Genomic DNA, 21,897 nt, shown 5'->3' on the forward strand with positions numbered 1-21,897 from the left:
GATTTTATTTGTTTTCTCTGAATACAGATAACAATATTTCTGTATATCTGCGAATTAAGAGTCCCCTGTGCAAAATATTCACAAACTTGTCAATAGTTTGCAAGTATAGTAATATCCTGAGTACGTATACAACGCTATAAAACATTTGTCAAACTTTGAACAATTGAGTAGTCCTTACACTTGCGTTTTTTTGTTTTTATTGTACGAGTAAGTAGACATTCGTATCACGTGATATCGATTATAGTAAAATATATTCCATAACTTTATATTACATTGTAAGAATACATTTTTGGTTTAAAATTGGCAAAACGGGTAAAAAATATATTGGCAAAGTTTGTGAATGAAAAAAAAAAAACTTTGTTATTGGAATGGGACAACTTTCGCGCTTGAAACTGCATTGATGTTGTAATGATGGTGCTACGAGACGACGTCCTTAGTCACGGAGTCCATGTGTTGTCATGACGACGTATGCAATGTAATACGCCCATTGGTTAAACAGTTAACACTTTCGATATATAAAAATTGCCATTTTTACAACCCTGGTAGACTCCCGCTTTGTTTACACGGAGGCGACTCCACTCGGCAAGGGACGCAAGACAAGACACAAGACTAAATTCAAAGGTTCGTACCACGACTACGAAAATATGTTTGATTTATTGTCTCTGACTCATAGGATATTTACACTTTCTTCACAACGCACTGTAAATGCATTATTTGTTGGTTTTTATTTCGCTGATATTTTCGTCGATTGGTGAAATTTGTAAATCGACGTGAATGTGTGGAATAACAATAGACACTCATTGTTTCTCTGGTGAGTTTGTGTAGTTAAAACGCAGTAAAACTGGTGAACACATCGTTATACTGACATTAAATGCCAGCGAAAATAAATGGTTTTACAGTGCAGTTTTGGGCATGTATTTTCCCCACTCACATCGGACTACTTTTGGCCGTAACAATGGGTCGTACCAAACACCTCCCGGGAACAAAATACGGACCTGCAAGTGGTTAAAACTCGGACTACAGTAAAGCAGTAGTCTGAGGTTACGAGGGTAGTAGGACCTATTACCTTCCATGTTAAAAGAAAGCCATACATGATTGAGAGAAATTTATTTTAGTAACTTTTAAGGGAAGCACGATATTATCCTTATACAACTTTGCATAATAATAATATCAAGGTTGAAGAGACTAAGATTTGTGGGATCGGGGTCATACTGGCTAAAGGTCGGAAGTAACATGGAACTGAAAACCACCATGAATTGACAGAACTTGACCACCCGATAACATTATGTACTTGCGTGTCTTAACAAAAAACAAATCCCAATTTTGTCTTCATTACTAGACCTGCTTTCGGTCTGTTTCGCGGTTACATGACTTTCGCGTTTACGTAATTTATATTTATTTTTCAAGAATTTTTCCTCGAAATCGCATACAAGTCTACTTCATGACATATGATTCGTACACATATAATGGCTGAGCTGCTGGCATTACCAACAACACCTCCCGGTAACAATATATTTACCAGTCTGTACCCTAAAATGTGACTAAATTGGTGCCCTGAGTCATTTAAACTTCTGTAAGATGAAAAAAAACAACAATTGTACTTCATTCAGTGTAACTTTGGATGTGGTAATTTTCACTCAAGGCTGTAATGATGATGAAACACACAAGGAACGGACCTGTGTCGGCTACGATCCCTGTGAGTTATATCTACGGATGGCACAGTGCTTCTGGCAGGACACCTCATTCTCATGCTTGTCACTCAACGTCAATTCATTCTGCTGATACTCAGACAGCCATGTGTATTACATTTTGTGAATTATTGCTAATGTAGTAGAACAAATACCACCTCGATTTAAACAAGGTCGCAATTTGGGATTTATCAATGAAAATAGTTTGGTTGCTGGTCAGGGGAAGTGTGTCAGAGTCGATCATCTGGAAAATCATAATCACTGTTTTTCGGGAAAGGGACAGTGGCAACTATCTAGTGTGTCCCTTGTAACCAGCATTCAATTAATTGTCTATGGCAGTATGTGTTAACTTTCCCATAATGTTGTTACCCCTGTCTTTTCAATCTTAACACCTATGGTTGACATTCCAATGCATTGTGTATGTTTTATGAATGAACGTAGACGTGAGAACTTTTACTCCACTGCCCACGCTTGCAATGTGGAGTTCACAGTACCCGGATGAATCGACCCGAAGCATTTATTTTATGCTCGACCTAAAGACAAATGGCGTGGGTTGCGAACTAAACCGCCAACTTTGTTCTCTGGTCGGGCTGCCAACCCCGACTACAAAATATTATAGAGGATAACATTATATAAGAACGATGCGTGTTGAACATGTGATGAGATGTATTTTTTTTTTTAATTTGAGTGAGCCACGGACAATCTGGTGACGAGTTAAAGCTTGAATACCATCGTGTTGCGCCGTTTTAGAAATATGTACATATATCCAATTTAAAAAACAAATGACTAATTGAATTCAGGAAGGTGTACCATAATTACATGGTAAAAGTATTCTCACGCTAGAGACGGATTTAAATATTATCCGCGTATTTTAATAAACTTTGACGGTTAATATAGACGATATAAATTCAAATGTGTTTTCCTACAATCATGGTAACACGTGTACGCTACGTTAAATATCATCATGACTGTTTGGCACTTCTTTTTTGGCAAGCCATAAAGTTATAACCAATCACGTTATAACGTCGAATGTCACGTGATTTGCCAGACGAGATTCGTACTTGGTTTGGGTCAACTTGAACGGTGTGCCAGTGCCAGCTACCCTTTGTGAGTCCTGATCATAGACCCCATACTGACACTTATGTTTCAAAAACAAAGGTAAATCGCTGGATTTTATATTCATTGATTTATTTCTCCAGCGAAAATAAAGTATTTTATAGTAGTCATTTAGTGTAAAAGATACTGAACCTGAGTTGGCGCTGTCGTTCAGACTAAAATGTAGTATAAGGGTGGGAATATTACCATATGAAATGATATTGTGAAATTGAGGTGGGAGAGTTGATCAGAATTAGAGTTAGTTGAGGTAACCAGGCATTTAAAAACACTTGTAATAATTTGTGATCTATTTCCAGCTTTTGGATCCAGCGATGAGGATGTATACATGTGTATTATGAGGATGCATACATGTGTATTATGAGGATGTATACATGTGTATTATGAGGATGTATACATGTGTATTATGAGGATGTATACATGTGTATTATGAGGATGTATACATGTGTATTATGAGGATGTATACATATGTATTATGAGGATGTATACATGTGTATTATGAGGATGTATACATGTGTATTATGAGGATGTATACATGTGTATTATGAGGATGTATACATGTGTATTATGAGGATGTATACATGTGTATTATGAGGATGTATACATGTGTATTATGAGGATGTATACATGTGTATTATGAGGATGCATACATGTGTATTATGAGGATGTATACATGTGTATTATGAGGATGTATACATGTGTATTATGAGGATGTATACATGTGTATTATGAGGATGTATACATGTGTATTATGAGGATGTATACATGTGTATTATGAGGATGCCAGAAAACAACTCAATACAGACAGAAAAGCTTTGTCATAAAATAGCTATATTCATTATCAGTGGGTTCATAATTTAATAAGTAAAATATAATGAACATTATTTGCACGTGTTAAGTTCTACAAAGATTTGATATTAATCTGAAATCGAGGCTAAGTGCGCCATTACAAAACACCTGTATAGCCATGGACCCTAGAGTATAGCAGATATTTACTGAACTCGGGCTCCCAACCCAAATTGAAGTTGACTGAAACAATTTTTTTGTGCCGGGTCAAAATGGAACTTGGTCAACGTATTCCACGTCACTTTTTTTTAATTGTTCAACTGTTACTCCGTCAATTGAATGGCTGCACACCTGCGTTAATTTGGTTTGTTCCTATTCATACAGGTGCGGTTGTTAGTGAACACAAGGCCAGTGCCTTTTCACTCGCTGTGCAAACTGCAAGACAGTGAAGTCAGTTATCATTGATTTGCGGCGCACGGTAAGTTGCATAACTATCGTATATTCACACTGTATACATTTCATATGCTGTGTCGAACATAATGACCACGGGGCAGGGTGTTCACATAACGCCCGGCTGATATTCACAAAGTTCCAACAAGTTCGCGCGGAATTGAGATTTCGTGATAAGTTGCTGAACATTTCTCGTGCAACTCCAAGCACGTCCATGTTTGTGTTAACCACCGTCCCGGTGGTAACTAACAACGGTGTCGAAATCCACTCATTAACCTCTAAACTGGTGTATTGCGTTATTTATCTCAACACATAATTGTTATGAGTCGTGCGAATCTCATTCCGTGTTTTCACTCATTTTCATTAGCAAGTCACGCCCGGCATTTTAAAACGATAAGGATCTCATACATTTGCTTTCACATTAGTTATTCTTACAAGGAGCATACATAAAATGCAAACAATGACACTGTCTCGTAGATTGGTAATGTATTGGTTTGTTTTTTGTGTATTTTTCAATCGACAGTCCTGGGCCATCATGTAAAATGTCGTAATACACGTATGTGTTAGGACAAAGAGCTAATGTATTTAAAAATGTATGTCTGAAGCCATCGGCATACTTCGGGTTCAACGAAGTATTCAGGTTCTCAGAGTACATGGAATGCGCATACGAGCACCAACTAACTTCGATTTCCCTTACTCGAGCAAATTACGTCAAACTCGAAATTCAATTGGCAAGAGTTCCTTAAGACCACTCGCCCATAACTCCAATCCTAACTCTGTCCCTCGGGTACCTGATTCCAGGGCTAAACCTGTATGTAACAGTTACGCCGGTGCTGATACCCGTCTTTAAGTAGATTCAAAGTCCTCCATTTTCAAACCTCTTCACCTCGGTGTGACTTGTTCAAATATTTTTTTCTTACGCAGTATTGACGAAAATTACCACGGGTCGCCACCCACGTCTGTTACAGAATTTTAATCGAATTACATGTATAGAGACTTTCACTCGCATTGTATGGACTTTATAGACACATATACAGACACTGGCATTGCTTTTCGCGCAGCTAGACCTATCGACCAATCAAATCCAGGATTTGCAGTGGATTATTTGCAAATTAAAAACAATTCCGTCGTAAAAAAATGTTTTCAAAATTATTCTCAAGATATGAAGATTCATTTTAAAATGTTAATTAGTTTATATACACAATTTGATATGCACTTGCAAGTTCCAATCGTCATTGTAACAGAATAAATGAACGTAAAACAGATAATTACTAAATTAGTATGCACAGAATAATCGAGCCTTGTGTGGTCAAGGTCATGTCATGTTAAGTACATGGGGCTGACAAAATTAGTGATAATAATGTTATTAGATTTTGTTCACTTGAACTTGATTTTTATTCAATTTTTCCCCAATTAACATCACGGATTTGTACCAAAATATGATCGGGCCCGTTGTCGACAGATGGACGGACTAGGAATAGATCATTGGTCGACAATACTTTTCGTCTGTGCCTTGCATTCATGTATGCAAAAAAAAAAGATTTTTTTTTGATTGGCTGAATATTGATATTGTTATAATGGTCCATTCGCTTTGTGAAATAATGTACTTTGTTAGGCGCCGCGTGTTATACGAGTCAGTATCACCGGAGAGCAAGTTTCATGTACACAAAACAATCTGCACTGAACACAAATGTTGCCCTAGTTTGTGGTGGTCCCCCCGTAAATGACAAGTAAACCATTGTCATCTTGGAACAAGCAAATGTTATTATTCTTGTTAACAGCGTTGATACACACACACTACTGACGATAGGAATAGAGAATGGTTTAGCTTATATTCAATGATTTAAATCAGGTTCAAAATGCAGTCAAAATAAAAAAAAAAGTACCAAAACGAGATTGCTTGAAGTCGATGATAAAATAAATACATCGGTCGTTTCTATGGAATTATATTTGAATGAAAAAATGGATTAAACAGCAGTAATATAATAGCATACAGATTTGAATACATGGTGATGTTCATTTTGATTGTTCTATGAACTAAAAATAGGATTACATTGACCTTTGCCCTTGGTGCAAACAATTGAGGCCACCAATGTTTTCTTGTCTGCAATGTCTTCTCCTGTCTTGGGAAAAGTTTAACTGTTTAAGTTAGCTCATAAAATATTCATTGTCCAATCGCCCATGAAGTGCGCATAACTCACGGTAGTTTGACCTTCGAGTCCCTTCTTGTAAAACGAGGTCGCATTGCTATGTCTGCCACGTCCTATTACTAGGTGCATCTCCCAATGGAAAATAGCCTTGCTGATTAATTACTGTAACTTTTTCGAAATTACAATTTGACTTGAGATGTTGTTAGAAACCAGTTATATGAAGATTTATTTAAAACAGTGGTTGTCAGTGTGTTTCGTTTTGAACAATGCACTAATAACAAAGGCCGCTGAAAGGCATTCTTTTCATCTTTATAAATATTTGTCGGTGACAGCTGAATCCTAGCAACCAATCAATTACAGCACTTTTAACATCAGTGTCCGCATTGCAACCTTGACTGAGATCATGGAAGGTACCTTCCATGCTGAGATGAAATCTAATAAGTTCAAGAAAAATGCACAAAACGTGTAAATATCAATGTTGTACTCAGTGACTTGGCTGAGAAGGTATTAAATACAACACAAACTCGCAGACAAACATCAAACTCTTACTCTTTCGAAGGTTTGAAATTTACGACCTTTACAAACGTGCATTGTATGTTTTAATCATAGGTTCAGTTACCTCAGACGAAAAAATCCCTTGGTGCCACAGTGGTAACATTTCTTTGGTTGTATACGTAATCTACGTTGGTTAGATACGATATACATAACTGTCTTGGCTGTAATACGGATCCTGCTCCTGCTGCTGCTGTAGCACAAATTGCAATGACACTTAATTTGAAACGTCCCGTCAGCGAATATAGAACTTTCGTCTCAAGTTGAAGAACAAATGCAAGTTTTATACGCTCGTCGATTGCTCTGACCTTTGACATCGCGAAATGCAAAAGATTGGCGATGTGAACAGAAGGTCTCATGCCACTAATTAACCAATGCCTTGCAAGAACCAATGACATTTTTTAAATATTTTTTTTCTCAGGTGCTCTCTGTTTGTGGGCGAAATCACCTGGGTCAAAGGTGAGACCAACATGCGGTCTTTTGTTTACTACTTAGCGGCTGTGTACCTGTGGGTTTATTCTGTGTGTATTTGGATGTTCTAATCTTGGTGTTTTTTTCAGTGATTTCTCTAGGTGCAATCCAAATACAGTAGGTGTGTCTTGTTTACCTGAGATTTGTAAGAGTTTGAGCCGGCCAACATGTTAGTTTTTTTCATATGGTTGATTACTGGCATGTTGATTTCCAATTTTTGAGCCATGTTTTCAACTTTCTTAATCATTTTCATATAGCAATCTCGTCATATGTTACCATTGTCGTCTATGGAAATGTAATTAGTGGTATGAGCCCTGAAAAGCAAGGCACGAAAGTTTTAACTGACAGGTCAATCTTGTGAATATCTCATCGTAAAATTATTCTCAATCTTACGGATAAAATCAAAGACAATTTGTCTGATCAAAGCAGGCAATGGTGGCATAATTCCAGTGGTTGTAGAGCCGCGCTTTAAACCTGGGATAACGAGACAGAGTTCTACTATGATCACATGGCCAATTTCTCTGGGTTTGTACCCGTTAATAATACGTACGAGTTGAAATTTTATTTTAGCAAATCTGTTTTGTTGTCTAAGCTTCTTGCCACCCATTTTGATGCACATCTTTCTCCCAATTGTATTTAATTATTAAAATATTAGTTTTTGTCATGTTCACATTTGAGGACCATTTTGATAAAAAACGCTAAAAATAGATAATTTTGGAATCGCTGGTGCATGCAAAATTTGAAGGTTTCGACAACTCCGTAAGTTAATGTTATGTTAATTATACAAGCCATCCTGGTTGCAATCTAGAAATCAACCACAGTGATTTTGGTTGGTTACCCGAGTAACAAGATGTTGTATAATGCCATTTTCTACTGACTAATGTAAGAAAAGTTGCATTTTTACAATGACGTAACATCCCACAAATTGCAACTTTCGGTATGAAATTATTTTCTTGAAAACATGATTCATATGTTCTGAAGTAGCACTGGTCAATACATTGCTACATTTATGTATTTGCGATGTAATATTAGAAAGAAACCATTTGTTTTTATTAGTCGCTACATTGTTTCTTTGTTTTGTTAACGAAACACGAATGAAACTCGTACTAAATATACCAGGTTTGTGCCACTGATTCACAGGACATTCAGCGTTGTTAACGTGTCTGGGTTTTGAAATACAAATACAATGGTGTGGTAATTAGTAGCAGTGGCGGATCCAGCAAAATGTATCCAAGCTTCGCTTAAGATATACGAAGCGCAAATCGCAGAGAAGCTATGCGTAATCTAGATGATAAGAATCGTCATGCGTCCCCCCCCCGCTGCCCTCCTCTGGATCCGCCACTGACAAGTAGTGAATTACGGGGCTGGAAACACTTCTTTGTGGATGCTATACAGACGAAACACGTTGACATGGTCTCAGTGCATCCCGTAAACTTCAGCAATGCTGCATTGTTTCCTTGGAAATCGTCACAGAATTAGTCAAGGTCTGCCATTTAGTCCACCATGTGAAGCGTATGAAAACAAATGGTGACCTAGTACTAGTATGGTCAAATATGTTCCGTTATATCCAGGTTTTCAAACAATATATAGTAAAAAGGTTTTTTAACGCGTTAACAGAATTCAACTTAGAATGTCGCAAATATCTACCAAATCGAAAATATGTTGTCAGTAAGTTGTCTAATTGAAATATAATCCAATCTTCAAAAAAATCATTCATTTATTGAAAAACACGGATAAAAATATTTTTCAAATGTGTGGGAGAATTTCTACACAATGCTTTCTTCATTAGAAATGTTTGTTAACGTTTTGCACATTTTCTCGGTACAGTTGAACAGCAGTATGAGTTCTAGCAGCCCAAATATCAACTCTACAGATGCAGTCACGGTACCCAGAGAGCTAAACTCATCAGTCCGCGGATTACTCAAGAAGGTCAATCTACAGTCGTACGAGCAGACATTGGTAAACAATGGTTTCGAATCGACGGAAACTTTAAAATACGCTTCTAAAGACGATTTGGTACAATGTGGGGTTTTACGCGGACATGCTGGTTTAGTGCTGAATGAAGTCGACCCTCAAAGATATAGGTGAGCAAACGACCTCCAAAACGGAACGACACGTGTGTTAAATGTCCCTCAGTAATCGTGTTTGTTTACAATATTAATATGCATGTGACATCAGATTAATTTGTTCTTGATTTTATTAATAAGGTACACTTCGGAGACGCAAAATGGAGGCAAGCAGGTGAGACTAGTATTATTTAAGCAATAACCCCCGCCGAAGTTGGGTATACCACTTGATATTGCACAATTCACGACATATATGCACTCGCCTGCGGCTCGTGCATATACATATGTCGTGAATTGTGCAATATCTCGTGGTATACCCGCCTTCGGCGGGGGTTATTGCTATTATATTATACCAGTATATTGACAATTCGATAAAACTTGTAAAAAGAGTTTACTTTCATCTACTAAAAGATCATGATTATGGCCCTTGAACATGATTATTTATAAGAATAGTATGTAGTTGTATGCTGAATGCATAAAAAAAAATTACATGCGCAACACAGTTCAAATTGAATACAAACTAATTTTTATTCCACATGAAAAAAAAAACATATCCACGTTGAATAGAGCAGCGTAAACACACAAATTAGCATAACAAAGGATGACCTTTCTGACCTTTTACTGACGCACAACGCGATTTGAAATACAGGGTCGTGTACAGTTTGGATCATTTAAACAACGGATTTTCAACGTTTTCATTCCGGTTTTTGTACAATTTGGACTGTAATTTGCCCATTGAAAGTACAGTTGTGAAATAAACCGGTTTTGTGACTCATCATACTACTTGTAACTGTGGATATTTGACGTTCAGCGGTACGCGGCGGGACGCGGTGTATCACGGGCACAGCGACCTCAGTTCCAACATCTGACCTGGATACCTTTGGTATAACCAAAGTTTTGTGACAGTATGACTGACAAGTTTTGTCGTTGTTCTGGGGTAAGTTTGATGGTGTAAGATCGGATTTTAGCATCGTTTTTGTGACACGTACATGATATGCCTTGTCTCAACTCCGGCCGAAAGACTTTGCACGCCGTCGCTCTAATACAGTGGTTGGTGTACATTCGGCACAAATCTGTAGCTTTCGAAATTACCTTCATCATCTCCTGTAATTTATTTACCCATAGTGAAGAATTACAATACCATATATCGTCGTCGAATCCTGCGTTGTCCCGTGTTTTTTGAAACAGATAGCAATTACCCGGGTGCACTGCAATTTTGTCATCTGCCGCTACCGGACACCGGTTGTTATTGGTGGCATACATTTTTGCCTGTGACTCATAGTTTTTCGCATTTTTATGTCATTAAATCCCTCAATTATATCATGTTTTCTTTGTTGGAAGTTCGCAATCCATCTCAAAGTAACAACACTGAGAACATAGCGTTCTGGCGTTCGTGTAGGCACCTCACGGTGTTAAGGGACGGTGGTTTAGGTTTGTGTGGCGAACGACCGACGCTCACAACTTGGATCCCACCATTAACAAAAAGCAATATTATAGTTATATAACTTTTCAGATGTTTTTAATTCAGTATTTTTTTTAATATTCTTCTAAAATTCAACCACTATATTTCCCTAAAAATCAAATAATACCGGTTTTATGTATTTCCGTATTAAACCTGTAGTCAATTCATGTTCCAGGGCCACTTGGTTTAGCCGTGCATTATCAGCCAATATACCATGGATTGCATATGCAAATTTTGTGTTTAGACCAATCAAATCAATGGATTAACACCATCAATATACTGGTATAATATAATATTAAATACACCATGGTTATTACTTCAAATTAGTCATCATATAACACTGTAAATAACTACTGGCTCTTTAAAGATACAAGTGCTCTGAATCGAAACGTGCAACATGGTAGTTGTTGATTACGTTTTTACAAGCTAAAACAATGCATGTATTATGTATTACTGTTCTAGTGAATGTCATGTAATACTTGCTTAGGGTGGTGCGCATTTCAACAATGCTCATTGTTCAGTTAAAAAATATTTTACTTCCTGCCTGTAAACGGAACAAAATTTCAGACAAATTGGAAGACGAGATTATACCTTAGAGAATTATTTCATGTTGAGATAGTGTGGAGTTGATTTAGTTTTGTCTTTTTGTTTTGTTTTGTTTTGTTTTGTTTTGTCCTGCCCTATTTATGTCGGAATTACCCAATAATAATACCAATAGTGTAGTTGTTTAACGGTGTCTGTAAAAGGGCATAGTTATGGAATAATTTAAATAAATATCTCAACTGTTATTTCTTCACAGGACAAAAAAGACGACATTGCACCTCACGAGTTCGAGGGTGACGAGAATGAAGAACGTGGTAACTGGTCAAAACAACTAGATTTCATATTATCGTGTATTGGCTTTGCAGTAGGGCTTGGTAACGTGTGGAGATTTCCGTATCTGTGCTATTCCAATGGAGGAGGTTGGTGAAAATATTCTGATTTACGTGACACGCATTATAATCTATAATATCAATGTACTACATAGAATAGATACTACTTTGCCAGTGAAGTTGTAATAAGAATTTTCAGTACATTAAATGAGTCGTATTTTCATTTGATGTGCAGATAACAATAGCATACCAAGATTGCCTGTGTTGCGACAACGAAATTCATGTGTGTATTCTATTAACAATTATACTCGCTTACAGGTGCCTTCTTGATCCCGTATACAATAATGTTGTTTCTGGCTGGCATACCGCTGTTTTTCATGGAATTGGCGTTTGGTCAGTTTGCAAGTCAAGGTCCCTTCACAATTTGGACCATATGCCCGTTATTCAAAGGTGAGCATGCGCAGATGACCAGGCAATAGCACATTAATTACTGTAGAATGCTTTATTTTCGCTGAAAGAATGATTCAGTGAAAATAAATTACATACAAAACACCCAAACTATTCAGTCTATTCAGCGAAAATTAATTCCAGCTAAAATAAAGTATTTTACAGTAGTACATGGTCGGTTGTATCAGTGACCTATATTCGTTTACCTGTTATGTACAGTCACTAGTCATTAAATCACCATTAAACCACGACGCCATTGAACGAATGCACGAGAGTTGCAATTATTTGTATCGATCAAACTCATTTCTGACAATTCTCCCTATTCTATTGAGGATTACAGCTCTGTTTTATTTTATCCATAGGCGTTGGGTATGCCATGGTAACAATATCTTTTCTGGTCACCATCTACTATAACGTAATCATTGGCTACGCAATATACTACATATTTGCGTCATTTGCTGACGTACTGCCGTGGGTAGGATGTGACCATGAGTGGAACACCGATAGCTGTGGATACCCACCTCAACCAAACGGAACCGTCATAAATGGCACTTGGATAAGTCAAGAGATGGTGGAAGATATGAACATAACTGTGAATGTGTCACTGAGAATCTCACCAGCACAGGAATATTGGAAGTAAGGGGTCATATCGTTTTGTTAAGATACCCAGAATGGGTTTTCTAGGATATAGGGATCAACTGTGTTTAGAACTAATTAACAGCATATCTTGCGGTGACCATTAATTCATTATTAATTACTGTTGTGTAAAGTTTGACGAATCCAAATCTATGGACGATAGTTTACAATCCTGTGTTCATTTCACCAAATCATATACTACGGGATTTTTTATGTTTAACTGTATTAACTCACAATTCTAAGGCAGGTTTTTAACCTCACCATATGATGCCCATTCATTGATCTCAAACTGTCTTGTTTCATAGCAACGAAGTCCTTCGCATCAGTGATGGTATCGATGATATGGGGAAAATGCGGTGGCAGTTGACACTGTGCCTGGTGCTGGCGTGGGTAGTCGTATTCTTGTGTCTCATAAGAGGCATCAAGTCGTCGGGAAAAGTAAGTTTTATGTCCATTGAATCTTTGAGTAAATCTGAATCGTATATTCCTAGTGAAGTAAATAACATAGTGCCTGACCTCCCTTTCATTTGACTGTTTTCTACAGGTAGTTTACGTGACAGCGACTTTCCCGTATGTGGTGTTGTTAATTCTTTTGATTCGTGGCCTAACTCTCCCAGGTGCCTCCAAGGGTATTGACTTCTATATGACGCCCCAGTGGGAACTGTTGATGAAACCAAAGATATGGAAGGACGCCGCATCACAGATTTTCTACTCTCTAGGTCCAGCGTGGGGAGGTTTGCTGACAATGGCCAGTTACAATAAATTCCACAATAACTGTTACAGGTAAAACTACGACAAAAATGCAACAAAGTGACACTTAATGATTTACTGTGATGTTTGAGAATAACAATTAATCAATTAATGTTCATTTCAGGGATTCCATAATAGTGTCCTTAGTGAACTGTGGCACCAGTGTCTTTGCGGGATTTGTTGTATTTTCTATTATTGGATTTATTAGTCATGAAATTGGAGTACCTGTCGAGGACGTTGTTGACCAAGGTATGCACTTTACCATCGTATTCCGCATTTACAGGACATTTCAACTTAATACAAGGGTGGTGACACGCAACGCCCCGACACTCAAAACGCGGTGACTTCAATTGACATTCTATATAATTGTTCCTTTTTAATTTAATAATAAATAATAATAAGTATGCACTTATATAGCGCCATATATCCAAAATAAATGTTCATAGGCGCTTTACAAGACAAAAAATAAATAAAAATATTAAATCATGAATAAAACATTAATAGCAACAACAAAGAAAAACTACTGAGTTTCAAAAGTCTGTTTAAAAAGATGAGTTTTAAGTTTCTTCTTAAAAATGTCAATATTGTCAGATAGTTTGATATGTAGAGGTAGTTCATTCCATAAGGCAGGTGCAGCATGGCAGATGGCGCGTTGACCGTAAGATTTAGTATTAATTTTCGGAACGTTCAGGAGAAGATTATTAGTGGAGCGTAGACTGCGGATAGGTTTGTAAGATGCAAACAGTTCACAAATGTATGATGGTAGGGTGTTGTGAATTGCACGAAAGGCGATTAACATGATCTTGAAATTAATGCGTTGTTGAACAGGAAGCCAGTGTAAGTTGTAAAGAACAATTTCATAATTGTCAGATTATTAATTTTTCTTATTGAATTAAATTGTGTATTTATTCGTAGGACCCGGTTTGGTGTTTATTGTGTATCCAGAGGCTTTGGCTCGTATGCCGGGGTCACAAGTGTGGTCTATTTTATTCTTCCTTATGCTTTTCACTCTCGGTTTGGACTCGCAGGTGAGTTTTACTTCGATTAAAAGTAGTTCAAGTACACGAAGTGCTACACGCACTATGATTGGTATGTCATGTGTGCAGTAAATCCTCTACATGTCCACAACCCATAGTACAAAATGTCGCTATATCAACGTCAGTTTACATTGATTACTCTTGTAAACGTGTATATAAATGTACACAATTCCGGGCTTCACAAACTAACAAAACATAAAAATAAATATATTTAAAGTATAATGCTGTAATTCTGGAACATTACAATTTTTTGCATTTATTTAGTTTGCTATGGTGGAAACCGTTGTGAGTTCATTTATGGACGAGTACCCAAGACTACGTCAGAAGAAAGCCTGGGTCGTCGGTGGGGTTTGCACAGCATCATGTTTGCTTGGACTTCCAATGGTGACACAGGTACGTATCATAGTCCTTTCATACCGTCGAACTCGTTAGATTTGTCGATTCGTTCAAAATCAGATATAGTTGTAAGGCCTAGTGGTGTCATGTAATGAAGGTTCCACGATTGGACACATAATTACATAGTTATGCTTGAGTGTCCATGGTGTTATATAATGCAATTAAGTTGGAAGAAGTTCGATTGACGCGCGCGTGAAATTTGCGCGGAAATTGCATCTTCGTCGCATATCGCCCAACATGTATTGTTATACTCGTCGATATTATGCTTATCTCTTCATCTGCTCTTGACGCAACCAATATATTCTTAGTGATTTATCGGTCCATTTTGTACAATGAATATTATTAACTAGATAAAGTAGGTTGTGGGAAAACTTTCATGAAATTGTTTCAATTTAATTTGGGGCGATCATTTACCGTTGCTCGGCTGGGTCGTTATAAGAATAAATTCTTTGTATCTGTTGAGATTGTCGCTCTCATACCATCTAGTTGCATATATAATCAATCTGCCTATTGACAAAATACAAAGCACTTCAACATGTTCTAGTTATTTGAAATATCTTTATTCGGCCAAGGATCAGAGTGTTTCATTGCGACGCGCCAAATATATACTTTACTGCGCCGACGTTTATACTATTTTATTATTGACCTCTAAGTTTTGACATCACAATTATTTAGTGGTTCACTTGTACCATCAAGTTCAATTTCGAACCATATGAATGGTTCAAGTACATAATGTATTAATAAAATCAATTCGCAGAATTGACTTTGCATGTATACATCAGTGACAATTCAGCCTGATACAACCATGGAAGGTACTAACGTAGTACCTTCCATGATACAACACACGTTATATACACGTGCTGACAGTACACATAAAATTGTAAACTCAGCATTTCAAAGGCACTTGTTTTCTATTTAGGGTGGCATATATTTACTGCAAGTAGTTGACGTGTACAGCGCAGGAATATCCCTCATGTTAGTGGCTGTTACAGAGTGTCTGGTTATTGCAGGCATTTATGGTAAGGATATATTTGAACTTGTATCTTGCGAACGAGGATGAGGCTGAATGTACCTTTTAAGAGGGGAGGCAAGGGGGTAGCTGGTACGGTTTTACGGGAAATAAAAAGGGCTTTTCACAATTTACGAAGAAGAAAAAAAGACGTTTTTACAGTTTACAGTGTTAACAAATGGAACATTGAATGGTCCGAAGAGCTCTCCGACTCAAATTCTCCACCATTGCTGCGCCGTGTGAAGAGACGCATGCGCATATTACCCTCGTAATGCTCTTCATTCGGTTAGAGGGCCTTTTACGTCTTGACATTCAATTTTGTAGTGAATTGTGTCATCTAGTCGTTTTACAGTTTCTAAAATGTAATTTCCCTGGATTATTCTTTACGATTTTTTATTTGGATGTGAATTTGTGTACGTACGAGAAAATGTCACATTTTTACAGTGTACGAAAAAAATATTTGATTGATTACGTTGTACGTCTAGCCTGTGATTACGGAATTTATTTTTTTCTATTTACGTTGTACGAACAAAAAAATATTACAATTACGTTGAACGAAAATAACCCTTGCCCCCATCTTTTAATGACGTAGCTGGGTGATCACTGTTAACAACTGTGTTCGGTTACATAACAGTTCATAATTTAGAATATCCTAACAGTATATTCCCCAGAAACATTCCTTTTCATTGACGGCTGATCAAAACAATATTAACGACGCTGCTGAAAACTGCCTCCCTCGTACTAGTGTACGTCACATAAATGCCTTGTCGCCGAATAATCTGTTCAACGCAAGAGTGTTCCGTGCCTGTTGCGTGGTCGTGGTCACATGACTGGCATTACTATACAGAATCGCCCTCCAAGCATAATTCGTTACATAGAACACCAAAATAATTATTCTGTATTTTTGGTATATAACAATTCTCATGTCTTATAATTAGTAATAACATGCATTCAGTATAATCCAATACATATTATTTGTTCTCCAGGTGTCAATAATTTCTGGGACGATATTCAAATGATGCTTGGCTATAAACCTGTGTTATGGCTATGGTTCACAGTGTGCTGGTGTGGAATTACTCCTCTTATCATACTGGTAATTTGAGGTTTACTATTATTAAAACATTATTGTGTTTCAACTGATTATATTCAACTCATTACTAAATATACCGCCTTCACTTTATTGTGTATGTTGATGAGAGGTTCAACTTATCCTAACAAAACGCTGATTGACCCAATTGATTTACTTTGCTCAATGTGAAAATTGGGATTAACATTCTCAATGTTAAACTACTGCTAGCGTTTATCAAATAGATCTTTAATCCTAGAGGGGGGACTCAGGGCTAAAATGTTAGAATACATTTGATACTGGCCAGTAAAACACAAAAATAATTTCCCGAATAGTCAACAGTATTTAATCAGTTAATGAAATTCCTTCAGTGCATATGTGCGAACACGAACACATTTACTGTGGTGTTTTGGTGGCACACCTTTATATTTCGTTTCACTTGAAGTCTTCACAATGATTTGCTATGTTTAACAATGCTTGAGATATATGCTTGTGTCATGCATTACGTTTCCACTCCATTGAAGCGTTGTAACCTACGTTAATACACAGTGACTCGTAACTTTCTGGTACTCTGCAAATTCTGTCAGTAGCTTAACCATAGAACATATCTCATTAACCTAGTAGAAACTTTTAGTAAGTTGACATTTCATTATATCATTGCAAATTATGTTATCTTTTAAATTTCTTGAAATACTTAATGTATTATTTTCAATTAATATTATTTAAACCTTATTAACCTGCTACAACCTACGAGTCACTAGTGTCCCTTTGTATTTAGAACAATCACTGTCAGTTCTACAGTACTTCACAAAGCTTACTAAAGAAGTCTGAGGTGGACGAATTGTGTATTGTCTCGCTTATACCATGTGTGTGAAGCAATGTCAAATGTGCCCTTCAACGCTTTTGTTAGTACAGTAAAGAAAATTTATAAATCATCCTTTTGTAGTATTTCGCCGTATTTACGTAGCATTTTCGCAAGCGAATCCCTTAGAGTGGGATTGTTGGCACAAGAACTTGATCAACGTCGTGGTTTGACACTACCATGGCTACCTGTTTCATAAGTTTGAGAGAAACTGTACTTTCGCGTCACAACTTGAAACCTTGAAATGTTTGACCATTGACTAAACTAAAAATTACAAGTATTGGGGTCTATTCTATAATTACACACGCACCAGCCATAACTCTTTTTACCTCCATGCACCAGCTAACTGTTAGTGTTAAGTATGTGTGTGAATATATAAACAGATGAATAGTGCAATTAGTCACTTCATGCAAAAAAACACTTTCAGAGTCACTTTGCACCATAAGGTCACCAATCTCTGCATTGACGGGTGGAGTTGGATCAAGAGATAAGTTTTCTCTCGATGTGCTGAATCCGTCCCGACCTTTTCAGATGCACATTCTGTCAATCTGTATTTCGAGATCTTTAACGTGAATAAACAAATAAAATAGCACGAAACTAAACTATTTTGCAGTTTCTTGCCATCGCCCCCCCCCCCACAGAGTTTCTCGGCTAGAATATTCAATATGCAGCTATTAATCATGACTTAATTGTACAACTTTATTCTGTTTCTTACTTGACAGGGCATCATTATATTTGGTTTGGTGTTGTACGCGCCAGTCTCCTACGGTTCGTACGTCTATCCAGCATGGGCAGAGATTATAGGATGGTTGATGGCGTGTGCCTCCTTGGTTATGATACCGCTATTTATGTTCATCCAATACTGCTTTTATGCGGAAGGAGATGGTTTCATAGAGGTACGTTATTTTGTGTATGCCAGGCGAAAGATTGATGTCACCGAGAAATGATTAATATTTTTTTCATATTTCGCATTCTTGTATCTCAAAAAAACGATGTGATCATTTTTTCTTTTCTGTATTCTGATATGAACTCGTAATAATGAAAGCATGACATATAAGCTTCAATTCGGCTCAAACCTCGTTAATAAGGATTGGGTTCTTCTTATTTGTTTGTTTCAAAAAGTGAGTTTTTGAGGAATGTTGTCTCCCGGTCCGTGATGTATATAATTAATACAAGTGACACTTCCGGGTGTGCTGTTGATGCATTTGTGTGATGGTCTAGATTACTGTAGGAATGTGTTGGTGTGACTCTGTAATTAGCCGTGATGTTGTACAAGTCTAAAACTAGAGGCTTGTCAACTCGGGACGAATCCCATGAGAACGAGCGCAAGGTTGCTGAAGGGAGTTCGCGGCGAGTCGGTGAACCCCTGTTTCTGAAACACAGTGGTTCTATAGTGTATTCTGTCATCGGGGATTGATTGAAACGGAACTAAACGTTATCGTGCCTTCTATGGTATGCGTTTCATTGTATTCTGTGCAACTGTACTGGACAAAGACGTGAACTCAATTTGAAGAACTACCAAATGTGTACTGAGATGCGATGACCCTCAACTGCGGCAATAAAAACAGAAAACCTCACGAATGGTAACAGCGATTTCCAATCGTCAAATTGAACACAATTCATTACATGTGGTTGTCGTACACAAAAATGGCTGTGATGTTCATTCTTGAAAGTGACGTTGAAAACTGGATAAGGTTAGGTACATGATCGTGCGAGTTTCAGCATGCCACATGGTGAAATAAACTAGACACGTGATAGTCTAATAGACAAGCTGTATTAATTTCACCCATACTCTTTTTTGCAGAAAATGAAATACTTATTGAGGCCAACACCACAGTGGGGACCAGCACTTGAAAAGCATCGTACGGGGAAATACGCTTTGCCACCTTACACTGTACTCGATGACAGTGATGGCAAAAATGGTCCCATGACAGCCACGACAGGGTTCTAGCTGCTATGTTAGTGATATGATACAACGTTCCTAAAAATACCGAATCCTTCATCAGTTCGTACTAATTGTGATATATTTACAATGTAAATGAAAAATAACTCACTTTCTATGAGTTGTGGGATTATTTCATATACTCTAAATTGTATTTTTTATTTTTATTCAACATACTATTTTGGTAGCTCGTGAGGTAATAATTGGGTCTGAATGATATTCAGAATCGTATATGCAGTAGGTCGCCCACCACACCCGTGTATGAGAAATCCATGCCTCTTGCTATGTGAATATTGATGCGATTCGAAATGGAAATGTAATGTACTTTATATATTGTTTATTTTTTTATAATTTTAGTGGGAATTAATCACTGGCCAGTCTATGTAAAAGTCGATTTCAAAATAAAATATAGCTGCATAGCAGCAATGACGGGTTTCGAGCCTGCGTGGCTCATGGCAAATTGCACTTGCTTGATTGATTGCTTGCATGCATATAGTATCTCAACAGAGATACTATATGCTAAATTGCTTGTCAAACAAGCGGGTAGTCTTTAAGAAGATAATTTTTTGAGTTTTTTTGCATTGTTGTGATAAATTCAAGATGGCCGCCAAAACCACTTGAATCATGGGAAATATTTTCATGAACACATAATCATATTGAACGGATGTTGTATGCCAACTTTGGTTTAAATCTGGCAAATTGTTCATGAGTTATAGCGTAACATCACTTTTTCCTAAATCCAATATGGCTGCCAAAGGAAGCCATTTTTCACAAATCTGCTTCAGAAACTTTGTAGAGCTATCAACATGGGTGCCACATTCTAAATTGCTTGTCAAACAATCACGCAGTTTTTAAGAAGATAATTTTTTGAGGTTTTTTGCTTTATTTTAATAAATTCAAGACGGCCGCCAAAACCACTTGAATCGTGGAAAATATTTTCATGAACACATAATCATATTGAACGGATGTTGTATGCCAACTTTGGTTTAAATCTGGCAAATTGTTCATGAGTTATAGCGTAACATCACTTTTTACTAAATCCAAGATGGCTGCCAAAGAAGGCCATTTTTCAAAAATTTGCTTCAGTAACTTTGTAGAACTATCAAGAGATACTATGTGCTAAATTGATTGTCAAACAAGCAAGCAGTTTTTAAGAAGATAATTTTTGAGGTTTTTGCATTTTTTTGATAAATTCAAGATGGCCGCCAAAACCACTTGAATCGTGGAAAATATTTTTATAAACCCATAATCATCTTATTGAAGGGATGTTGTATGCCAACTTTGGTGTCAATCTGACAAATTGTTCATGAGTTATAGCGTACTTTCACTTTTTACTAAATCCAAGATGGCTACCAAAGGAAGCCATTTTTCAAAAATCTGCTTCAGTAAATTTATAGAGCTATGGCCATAGGTGCTGCAAAGCAAATTTCTAATCACATGAATGAGCCATTTTTAAGAAGATTTTTAAAGTTTTTTGTCAATTTTCAGAAAATCCAATATGGCGGCCAAGGTCACATGACCGCTAAAGATTTTATTGCTGATATTTGCTAGACATGAGCCAATGATGCCACACAAAAAACCGGAAGTTCCAAGACCCTCAGAAAGTGGAGCAATTGAGCACTTCCGGTTTGTGTTCTACCTAAGATGGCGGCCAGGTCATGTGACCTACATAGCTGGTTTTTGGGTATGCACCACAACTCATGGCCCTTTATCAGCATGCAAAATAGCAAATCAATCGCAGCATTATTTTTCAAGTTACAGTGGTTACAAAAAACGGCGGAAAAATAATAAGCAAAGCAATTACAATAGGGTTTCGCCCCATAGGGCTCGAATCCCTAAATAGTTTACTCATTCGATATTGCACGTTTTCATGTATTCATAATTTTTTTGGAACTCTTTACCACAATGTAGTGTATTTGTAATGTAAAGTTAGTTTTAAAGATTCATTTGTCGCCTACCATCCACGTCGATGAGAAAACCGTGCTCCTTATGTGAATATTTGTTGACTCCAATTTATGACATGGAATTTACTTTTATATGTATATATATTGTTTTTTTTTAACATTTTCTAAGGGAATTAATAATTGGTCAATATATGTAATCGTCGCTTTTAAAATAAAACGTTTTACTACTTGATATTGC

The 21,897-nt window shown here is 37.0% G+C and overlaps 1 protein-coding gene across 1 annotated transcript; it reads left to right on the forward strand.

Moving 5' to 3' along the window:
• The first annotated feature begins 3,978 nt into the window (after window positions 1–3,978).
• LOC146746182 (sodium- and chloride-dependent glycine transporter 1-like) lies at window positions 3,979–19,904 on the forward strand. Its single transcript, XM_085497656.1, has 15 exons — window positions 3,979–4,065; window positions 9,038–9,294; window positions 9,418–9,451; window positions 11,538–11,700; window positions 11,929–12,060; window positions 12,420–12,693; window positions 12,999–13,131; window positions 13,238–13,476; window positions 13,568–13,692; window positions 14,359–14,471; window positions 14,745–14,873; window positions 15,796–15,895; window positions 16,872–16,978; window positions 18,536–18,709; window positions 19,618–19,904. Exons 2-15 carry the CDS (start codon window positions 9,050–9,052, stop codon window positions 19,762–19,764), a joined length of 2,115 nt encoding a protein of 704 aa, XP_085353782.1. The 5' UTR covers window positions 3,979–4,065; window positions 9,038–9,049; the 3' UTR covers window positions 19,765–19,904.
• Window positions 19,905–21,897: the final 1,993 nt, after the last annotated feature.

Source organism: Saccoglossus kowalevskii, chromosome 4, assembly GCF_978046115.1.
Source record: "Saccoglossus kowalevskii chromosome 4, keSacKowa6.1, whole genome shotgun sequence".
NCBI lineage: Eukaryota > Metazoa > Hemichordata > Enteropneusta > Harrimaniidae > Saccoglossus > Saccoglossus kowalevskii.